The following is a 10,319-nucleotide window of genomic DNA, read 5'->3' as shown; positions in this document are numbered from 1 at the left end:
GCTCCTGTGGCTTTAAGCTGTGGTGGCTATAAGCTGCTGCGGCTATAAAGTAGCGTGTCTATAATCTCCTCTGTCTATAAGCTGCCGCGGCTATAAGGTGCCCGGGCTATACGGTGCAGCATCTATAAGGTGCTGTGCGCGGTGGCAGCCATGTGGGTCACGCTGCTGCTGCTGGTGGCCCTGGCCACGCTGGCGCTGGGGCTGGTGGCCCACCGGCTCCTGGCCCCGGCCGGCAACCCCTTTGCCCGGCCACCCTCGGGGCCCCCCCGGCCGCTGGTGACGGAGCCGCGGGTCCGTGACAAGGTCCTGAAGCGGGGTGAGTGCTGTCTGTCCGTCCGTCCCGTGGCACTCTGGGCGTGCTGTCCGTCCGCACGTCCCCGTGCAAGGATGGGGGGGGGGGGGTTGCTCAGGCACACGCGTGTGCGCAGGGTTCAGCGCCCATCGGGTGCCACCGGAGCTGGACGCCGTGGTCGTCGGCAGCGGCATGGGGGGCCTGGCGGCGGCGGGCACCCTGGCCAAGGCGGGCAAGCGGGTGCTGGTGCTGGAGCAGCACGACCAGGCCGGTGGGTGCTGCCACACTTTCCAGGAGCAGGGCACCGAGTTCGACGTGGGTAAGGACACCCCCAGCCCCGGCACCCCCGGCTGCCTGCCTGCGCCTGGGCCTCTGCGTGCAGGCAGCGTGTGCAGGCAGCATGCAGGTGTGTGCAGGCAGCGTGTGCCTACGTGTGCAGGCAGCGTGCAGGTGTGTGTGCAGGCAGCGTGCAGGTGTGTGCAGGCAGCGTGTGCCTACGTGTGCAGGCAGCGTGCAGGTGTGTGCAGGCAGCGTGTGCCTACGTGTGCAGGCAGCGTGCAGGTGTGTGCAGGCAGCATGTCCCTGCATGTGCAGGCAGCGTGCAGGTGTGTGCAGGCAGCGTGTGCCTGCGTGTGCAGGCAGTGTGTGCAGGCAGCGTGCGCCTGCGTGTGCAGGCAGCATGCAGGTGTGTGCAGGCAGCATGCACCTGCGTGTTCAGGTGTGTGCAGGCAGCGTGCGCCTGCGTGTGCAGGCAGCATAGGTGTGTGCAGGCAGTGTGCAGGCAGCGTGCGCCTGTGTGTGCAGGCAACGTGCAGGTGCATGCAGGCAGCATGTGCCTGCATGTGCAGGCAGCGTGTGGGTGTAGCTCAGTCTGTGTGCATGCAGGGCGGGTGTTACCTACCCTGCCGTGTGTCCACAGGCTGGTTGCACTCCTGTGTGCGTCCCTGTGCAGCAGGGTTGCAGGCTGGGTGTGTTTGCAACGCGTGCATGCAGTGCCTGTGTGCAGCGTGCCCTGCTTGCACATTCAGTCAGTGCGTGTGCACTGTGCGCACACGCGTGAGGTGCCTGTGCCTGTTTACAGTGTGCACTGGCCAGGTACGGCAGTGTGCATGTGCAGTGTCTGCAGTGTTTTTGCAGTGCATGCACCGTTTGTGTGCAGCATGCATGCACTGTTTGCAAGCAGCATGCTCGCGTGCAGCACCTGCAGTGCTTTTGCAGCGAGCGCGCTGTTTGCACCCCATTTGTGTTCGCAGCGTGCCGTGCAAGTGTGTCTGCACAGCCTGCAGCGCGTTTGCAGCGTGCACACTGTTTGCACGCAACGTATGTGCACGCATTGTGTGTACAGCGAGCACACGCAACGCCCGTGCTGTTTGTGTGCAGCGCGTGCGTGCAATGTGTGTGTGTGTGTGTGTGCAGCGCGCGCATGCGATACACGTGCCGTGCCCGCAGCCCAGGCCACGCCACCACCCCTCAAGGTGACCCGCAGCAGATGATGGTTAAACACTTAATTCCCCCATCTGCCACCCTGGGGGGGTCCCGCCACCGCCGCCCCCCCCGGCTGGCTGACCCCCTGGGACCCGCAGGCATCCACTACGTGGGGCAGATGCACGAGGGCAGCATGCTGCGCGTGGCGCTGGACCAGCTGACGGACGGGCAGCTGTGCTGGCAGCGCCTGCCCGACCCCTACGACGAGGTCTGCCTGGGGCCCCGGCGCTACCAGCTCCGATCCGGCAAGGCCGCCTTCGCCGCCGCCTTGGAGGAGCAGTTCCCCGCCGAGAAGGCGGCCATCAGGGAGTTCATGAGGCTCTCCAAGGTGGGACCGCCCTGGGGACACCCTTCCGTGGGTGGTGGCACGTCCCCGGGGTGCGGTGTTGGGATTATTTCGGCTCGGACTGGCCAGCTTGGGATGTGGGTGTGGGGATGGGGGTGGTGGCACTGGTGGGGACGTGGGTGATGGTCATGGTGGGGAAGGGGCAGTAGGAACGTTGGGGACAAGGGTAATGGGCATGGAGGGGACACGGGTGATGGGCATGTTGGGGACACAGATGACGGTCATGGTGGGGACAGAAGTGATGGGCATGGTGGGGACAGAAGTGATGGGCATGTTGGGGACAAGTGTGATGGGCATGTTGGGGACACAGATGATGGGCATGGTGGGGACAGAAGTGATGGGCATGGTGGGGACACAGGTAATGGGCATGGTGGGGACAAAAGTAATGGGCATGTTGGGGACAAGAATGATGGGCATGGTGGGGAAGCGGCAGTGGGAATGTTGGGGACAAGCGTGATGGTCATGGTGGGGACACAGGCATTGGGCGTGGTGAGGACAAGTGATGGGGACGGTGGGGACGTGGCTGGTGGGCATGGTGGGGCTGGGCGCTGGGGACACGGGTGGTGCTGGGGTCACAGCGGTGACAATCACGAGGACATGGTGGTGGCAGTGGCCACCATGGAGGTGGCCGGAGGTGACGCGGGGCCGGTCCCCACGCAGATGGCCTCGCGGCACGTGGCACTGCTGGCGGTGCTGAAAATGGTGCCGCGGTGGCTGGCCGCCCTCCTGGTCCGCACCGGCCTCATCTACCGGATCTCGCCCGTCTTCCGCATGGCGGCCACCAGCCACAGCGAGGCCGTGGCCCGGCTGACGGCCGACCGCGACCTGCGCGCCCTGCTCAGCTACCTCTTCTATGGTCAGGGGGCCGTCGCGATAGGGATGGGGCCGTCGCGATAGGGATGGGGCCGTCGCGATAGGGAGGGCACCATTGCGGTAGAGGAGGGCCGTGTCGCGATAGGGAAGGGAACTATGGTGATGAAGGAAGGCTCTGTTGCAATAGAAGAGGCTGCGTCGTGATAGGGAAGGGCCATATCACGATAAGGGAGGGCCATGTCATGATAGGGGATGTCGTCATCGCGATGGGGAGGGCTGTATTGTGATGGGGAGGGCTGCATTGCAATAGGGCAGGCTGTGTCATGATATGGGAGGGCCACATTGCAATAGGGGAGAGCTGTGTCGCGACAGGGGAAGGCTGTGTCATGGTAGCAGAAGGATACATTGTGATAGGGGAGGGCACCCTCACGATAGGGGAGGGCTGTATTGTGATAGGGGAAGGCTGTATCGTGATGGGGAGGGCCATGTTGTGATAGAGGAGGCCATGTCACAATAGAGGAAGGCTGTATCACGAGAGGGGAGGGCCGTATCACGATAGGCGACAGCTGTATCATGATGAGGAGGGCCGTGTCACGATAGGGGAGGCCATATCGCGATTGGGGAGGCCATGTCGTGATAGGGGAGGGCTGCCCCGTGTTGGGGCGGGGGCTGGCTGTGCCTGTCCCCCCAAATCATGCATCCCCCTCCCCGTCCCCAGGCACGGCCCCGCGGGACTCCAGCTTCCTGGTGAACATGCTGATGGTGCACCACTACCAACGGGGGGCCTGGTACCCGCGGGGGGGGGCCAGCGAGATCGCCTTCCACGCCGTGCCCCTCATCGAGCGCGCGGGGGGGGCCGTGCTGGTGCGAGCCCCCGTCACCCGCATCCTCGTCTCCCCCGCCGGCACCGCTGCGGGTGAGCGCTGACCCCCCTCTCCCCGTCCCAGCCCCCTGCTGTGGTGGGGGGACACACACAGGATGGGGACAGGGTGGCAGTGCCCTGCGCCCCCCCCCCCCCCATCACCCCCCCTCCCGTGCCTCCCAGGGGTGGTGGTGCAGAAGGGGCCGAGCGAGGAGGAGGTGGAGATCTTCGCCCCCCTCGTCATCTCCGACGCCGGCATCTTCAATACCTTCGGCAAGCTGTTGCCCCCCCCGCTCCGCAGCCACCCAGGTACCCTGTCCCTATGTCCCACATCCCTGTGTCCCCAGCATCACCAGTGTCCCCAGCATCCCTGTGTCCCTGGTGTCCCCAGCATCCCTGCGTTCCCATGTTCCCAGCATCCCTGTGTCCTGGTGTCCCCAGAGTCCCCAGCATCCCTGTGTCCTCAGCAACACCGGAGTCCCCAGCATCCCCATGTCCCTGGTGTCCCCATGTCTCCAGCATCCCTGGTGTCCCTGGCATCCCCACATTCCCAGCCTGCCTGTGTCCTTGGCATCACCCACGTCCCCACCATCCCCCGTGTCCCTGGTGTCCTCAGAGTCCCCAGCATCCCTGTGTCCTCAGCATCACTGGAGTCCCCAGCATCCCGGGTGTCCCTGGCATCCCCACATTCCCAGCGTCCCTGTGTCCCTGGCATCACCAGTGTGCCCAGCATCACCAACGTCCCCAGCATCCCTGTGTTCCCTGTGTCCCCAACTTCCCCATGTCCCCAGCATCCCTGGCATCCCCCCCGCAGGGACAGGGTGTCATCTCCACATCCCAACCCACGTTCCCGCAGGCATCCGCTCCCGCCTGGCCATGGTGCGACACGGCATGGGCTCCTTCCTGGTGTTCGTGGGGCTGCGGGGCAGCGCGGCCGAGCTGGCCCTGCCCGCCACCAACTTCTGGATCTACCCCCACAACGACCTAGACGCCATGTAAGGGGTCCCCGGGCACCCCAGGGTGGGTGCACGGCGGGGGGGGGGGTGCATGGTGGGTTGCATGGCTCTACCCGCAGGATGACCCGCTACGCTGCCCTGAGCCGTGACGACGTCCCCGAAAACCTGGCCATGATGTTCCTCACCTTCCCCGCCGCCAAGGATCCCACCTACGAGCAGCGGCACCCAGGTACGGAGTTGGGGGGGGTCCCCCATGTCTCCCCCCCCAGCTTTGCAGCTCCGATCCCGCTCGGCTTTGTGGGCTCTGAGGCTCCTTAATCCCACCAGCTGGGATTATGGGGTGGGCACCGCCACCCACCCGCCAACGTCCCAGGGTGACACCAGTACCGGGGTCCCCCGCAACGGGAATGGGGTTGTCACCCCCCTCCTTGCAGGCCGGTCATGCATGACCATCCTGACCATGGCGCGGTACGAGTGGTTCGAGGAGTGGGCCGGGACCCGCGCCAAGCACCGGGGCCCCGACTACCAGCGGTACAAGCTGGCCATTGCCCAGCGCCTGCTGGAACGGGCACTGCAGCGCTTCCCCCACCTCCGCGACAAGGTGACGGGGGTCCCCACGGTGTCCCCTGCCACGTGGGGTGCCCAGCGGGGAGAGCGCATGGTGGGGACAGGGTGTTCTGCAGGGATGGGGGGGGGGGGTTCTAGGGATGGAGTCCCCCGGTGCCCTGTGGGGTTGGGGTACCCCTTCAGAGGTGGGGTGCCCCACAGGGATGGGTGTACAGTGGAAATGGGGTGCACAATGGGGACTGGGTGGCCTGTGGAGTTGGGGTGCCCAGCAGGGTTGGGGTGCCCAGTGGGAATAGAGTGCCCTGTGTGGGTGGGATGCCCCATGGGAATGGGGTGCCTTGTGGGATTGGATGCCCCACAGAGCTGGGGTGCCCCATGGGTGCGGGCGCAGAGCAGACATGGAGTGCAGAGTGGGGACATGGGTGCCCAGGCAGGATGGGGTGCCCTGCGGGGATGGTCCCCGCTTGGTGGGCATGGGGTCCCCAGTGGGGATGTGCCCAACAGGACGGGGTGCCCTGTGGGGTTGGGGTCCCCAGTGGGGATAGGGTGCCCTGCAAAGCCATGGGGCATCACAGCCCCCAGGACTTTTGTATGGGGTGGGCACCACCAGGTAGACTTGGACCTGTTGCGGTGGGACCTGCTGTTTGGTGGCATGGGTGTCCCCTGCGTGTCCCCTGTGCCCCATGCACCCCGACGTGCCCTGCGTACCCCCGGGTGTCCGGTGCACCCCGATGTGCCCCAAACACCCCCGTGCCTCTGACCGGGCAGGTGGATTTCGTGGAGGCGGCGTCGCCGCTCACCAACCAGCACTACCTGGCGGCTCCCCGCGGGGAGATGTACGGCACCGAGCACGACGTCGGCCGCTTCAGCCCGGCCGTGGTGGCCGCCATGAGAGCCGAGACACCCGTGAAGAACCTCTACCTGACAGGTAAGGGACCTGTGTCCCCATGTCCCCCTATCCCTCTGTCCCTCTGTCCCCATGCCCCGCTCCAGGCTGCAGAGGGTGTCCCCGAGGGCTCCCTGCAGCGCGGGATGTCCTCTCATGGTGGTGGCCGGGTCCCTGGCGGTGGTGGCTGTGTCCCCCCCGGGGGGTGGCCGTGTCCCACCGCGGCTCGTCCCCAGGGCAGGACGTGTTCAGCTGCGGGCTGGCGGGTGCCCTGCACGGGGGGCTGCTGTGCGCCTCCGCCGTCCTGGGCCGCCTGCTCTACCTGGACCTGCTGCTCCTCAAGAAGAAGATCAAGCGGCGCCGGGGCCGGCAAGCGGCACGCGTGGCCGGGGACACCGGCTGTGGGGATGGCCCCGTGCCGGGGAATGTGCTTCCCACTCAATAAACCCTGATGTCCTGCTGACCCAGGCCTGTCTCTCGGGGTGGGGAGGGGGTGGGATGGAGGCGAAAATAGGATGGGATGGTGATGGGATGGGGATGAGGATGAGATGCGGATGGGGATGGGGATGAGATGGGGACAGGGATGAGGATAAGATGGTGATGGGGATGGGGACAAGGATGGGGGTGGGAATGGGATGGGGATGGGAATTGGGATGGGGATGAGGATGAGATGGGGATGGTGATGGTGATGGGAATGGGGATGGGAATGGGATGGGGATGGGGATGGTGATGGGGATGGGAATGGGGATGGGAATGGGATGGGGATGAGAATTGGGATAGGGATGGGGATGAGGATGAGATGGGGATGGTGATGGTGATGGGAATGGGAATGGGATAGGGATGGGGAGAGGGATGGGGATGGGGATAGGGGCAGGGACAGGGATGGGGATGGGAATGGGATTGGGATGGGAATGGGATGGGGATCAGGACAGGGATGAGGATGAGATGGGGAAGGGGATGGGGATGGGAATGGGATGGGGATCGGGATGGGGATGGAGATGGAGATAGAGATGGGGATAGGTTTAGGGATAGGGATAGGGATAGGGATAGGGATAGGGATAGGGATGGGGACAGGGACAGGGTGTCAAGACCCTGGCTGACACACACTCACATGCCACCTGGCAAAGGCCATGCAGTGCCAGGGTGCACCCATAACTGGGGGTGTGTGCAGGGTGCAGACCCCCCCCCGCTAAACTTTCCCCCTTCTCCCTCTGTACCCCCCTGAACCTCCCCAGCACCCCAAAACCCGCATAGCAGGGAGCTCTTTCACACTTTTAAAAATAATAAATAAAGACCTGCCCCACCCCATGCTCTGATGACATGGTTTGGGGGGGTGTGGACCCAGGTGTCTGGGGGGGGGGACATGGACCCAGGCATCCGTTTGGGGCCATCGGGACGCCTGGGTCCATGTCCCCCGCCGCAGTGAAGGGTAGCGTTGTCACCAGGCTGTCCTCGGGGGGGGTTCACCCCTAGAAGCTGGTCTGGGTGGCGAAGGGGGGCTGAGCCCCAGGGCCGCGGCCACATTCGGGGCACGGCCCCTGTGGCAGTGGGTAGAGGAAGGGCTTCGCCGTCACCTAAGGGTGAATGGGGGTCAGTGGGTGGGGGGGGGCATGTGGCACCCCCCCCTGGCTCCCAGGACACCGGGGTCCCCAGGGGAAGGAGGGTACCCTCACCACAGGGCTGAACTGGGTACCCTCTTTGGGACATAGCAAGGCAGGGTGCATGGGAGTAGGTGAGGGTGCCCCTGGCGTGGGGGGGCTTGTGGGTCCCCATAGTCCCCCCATGCCCTGCTGAGCCCCATCGCCCCACCACCCACCACCCCATAGCCCCAGCACCCACCACCCCATAGCCCACCACATTCGCCCACGCCAGGCTCAGCCGGGTGCCCAGCACCCACTGCTGGGTGGGACCCACCTCGCTGTAGGGTGGGGGCTCCAGGCCCACGGGGATGGCCCCACCGGGCAGACTGGGAAGCGCAGGCATGGGGGCCAGCGGGGGGGGCACGGGGCCCTGGGGGTCCCCGTAGGGTGGTGGGGGCACGGGGTCTTGGCAGAGCTTGCGGCAGCCGTAGAAGATCATCATGAGGAAGGTGATGGCTATGAAGATGATGATGATGATGATGAAGAACATGATCCTGAGGATACCGAGAGGCGTGAGCTGGGGGCTGGCAGGTCCTCCCCCCCTCCTTGGCACCCCGGGGTGCCTGCCCCCCCCAGACCCCCCCCAGCCCTGTCCCCACACCCGCAGGGCTCACGGGGCCTCTCCCAGGTCCCCGTCCCACAGCCCCCATCCCGAGGGACCCTTCCTGGGCATGGCACCCTCTTCAGGTTGCCCCTGGCCTCTGTCCCCCCCCCGTCCCCCCCCGCCAACAAACCCAGGCGTCCTGGCATCTCCTGGCACCGCCGTGCCACCCTCCTCGCCAGAGCCAGACTATGGACCCGGGTGCCCGGGGCACCCCGCTCCCTGCGCCCAGCACCCAGATGCCCTTTGCACCCTCCCTGCCCCACTGTGGACTTTGCCTTGGGGGGGGGACCCCTTTGGTGGGGCAATTTGGGGTGAGTTGGGTCACTTTGGGGGCTTTTTTAGGGGTGGTATTATGACAAGGGGTGCTGGCACCCTGCTGTGGGGTGTTGGCCCCCAAACTGGGGGTGGGGGGGCTGAGGTTATCCTGCTACTCAGATGGGGGTCCCCGAGGTTCTGGGGGGTCTCTGTCCTGGTCTGTGTGTCTGTCTGTCCTCTGGTGCTCGGTGCTGCATGTGGGGGGGGTTCATGGCATGTCCTGGGGTGTCCCGCTGCCAGCCCAGATGCCTGGGTTCCTCGGTGATGGGGGTCCCACACTGAGGGGGTGCAACAGGGTCCCCAGGGACTGGGTGCTTCTGATGTCCCCCCTTGGGGTGGGCTGGGAAGGGGGATGGGGGGGCCTCATCCCACCATCCCCACCCTGGCTCCTCTCCTTCCTGCAGCCTGCCATCCCCCCTTCCATCCCTCCTCCGTCCATCACCCCTCCTCTGGTCCTCCCTCTGTCCATCCCTCTCTCCTCAGGCCCTCCCAGCCCTCCCTCACCCCTCCTTCCATCCCTCCTTCCCCTCCTTCCATCCCTTTTTCCCCCATTTTGGGGAGCTCAGGGGGACCCGGTTCAGCTCAGTGTCCCCATGCCCTCCTCGGGGGGTCCCCAGTCTGGGGGACACGTCCGGACTGGTCCCAACCGCTGCCCTTCCCCACCCCATCTGGCTCCCAGCTGTGGGCTGGGTCCCTTCCCTGCTGCTGCTGATGTGGCAGCCAGCGCGGCTCCGTGTCCCAGTGTCCCCAGTGCCACGGCCACCCCTGGGGCTGCATTTCCCGTGGCTGCTCCCCATTTGGGGCTGTTTCCCCAGTTCTGCTCCCCGGACCCTCTCCCCACCCCAGATCCAGCTGCCCGCCCCCCCCCAAGTTTGGGGGTCTCTCTTGTGGCCGTTGCTGAGCCCTGGCTTTTTGTGGGGAGGGGTTTTGGGGTGCCCCCACATTGATTTAGGCTCCAGTTGGTGTGTGGGGGGGTGCCAGGGATGGGGGGGGTGCCGGGGGGATGCCAGGGAGATGCTGGGGCTGGGGGTTGCTGGGACAAGGGAATGTTGGGGTGATGCTGGGGGATTACAGGGACTGGGGGGTGTTGGGGAGCTGCCGGGGCTGGGGGATACTGGTTTGCTCCCAGTGGTCCCATGGGACATTTTGGTGACGGTGGGACTTGGCACCGGAGCTGGGAGGGAAGCCCTGAGCCCTGCGGGGGCCGGGGGGGGGGGAATCACCCACCTCCCCACTGGGCTGGGAAGGATTTCGGGGTTCTCGCCAGGCTGCGTCTCCCCCACTTCCCAAGGGACAGACCTCTCCCTTTGGCGGCAGAAAGAGCCACGTGTCCCCAGCCGTGGGACCTGGAGCAACGCCCGGGGGCTGCCTGGGGGGGGTCCTGCCCCCCTCCAGCAGCCCCGATCCCCCCCCAGAACCAGCCACAGCAGGATCAGGCAGCCACCGGTTCGGGGAGGGGGGGGGAACCCCAACTGTGGCACCCCCGGGGCTGGTGGGGCAGCAGGAGATGGAGCCTGGGGGAAGGCAAAGGGCTGGGGAGGAGGAGGAGGAGG

The 10,319-nt window shown here is 65.9% G+C and overlaps 1 protein-coding gene across 1 annotated transcript; it reads left to right on the top strand.

The window, feature by feature from the left end:
- Positions 1-89: 89 nt before the first annotated feature.
- LOC128140839 (all-trans-retinol 13,14-reductase-like) lies at positions 90-6,662 on the top strand. Its single transcript, XM_052785226.1, has 11 exons — positions 90-316; positions 429-611; positions 1,876-2,105; positions 2,784-2,979; positions 3,655-3,852; positions 3,982-4,107; positions 4,655-4,793; positions 4,874-4,983; positions 5,189-5,355; positions 6,090-6,249; positions 6,444-6,662. Exons 1-11 carry the CDS (start codon positions 151-153, stop codon positions 6,650-6,652), a joined length of 1,884 nt encoding a protein of 627 aa, XP_052641186.1. The 5' UTR covers positions 90-150; the 3' UTR covers positions 6,653-6,662.
- The last annotated feature ends 3,657 nt before the right edge of the window (positions 6,663-10,319 follow it).

This window comes from Harpia harpyja, chromosome 4 (genome assembly GCF_026419915.1).
Source record: "Harpia harpyja isolate bHarHar1 chromosome 4, bHarHar1 primary haplotype, whole genome shotgun sequence".
In the NCBI taxonomy this organism is placed as follows: Eukaryota; Metazoa; Chordata; class Aves; order Accipitriformes; family Accipitridae; genus Harpia; species Harpia harpyja.
This window is presented reverse-complemented; position numbering and strand designations above follow the sequence as displayed.

Bases quoted from the DNA above. Each gene is read 5' to 3' on its own strand.
- LOC128140839 (XM_052785226.1), top strand. From the start codon at position 151: ATGTGGGTCACGCTGCTGCTGCTGGTGGCCCTGGCCACGCTGGCGCTG. The intron at 4,108-4,654 runs GTACCCTGTCCC...ACGTTCCCGCAG, and splicing joins CCCGCTCCGCAGCCACCCAG to GCATCCGCTCCCGCCTGGCC. The intron at 5,356-6,089 runs GTGACGGGGGTC...CTGACCGGGCAG, and splicing joins TCCCCCACCTCCGCGACAAG to GTGGATTTCGTGGAGGCGGC.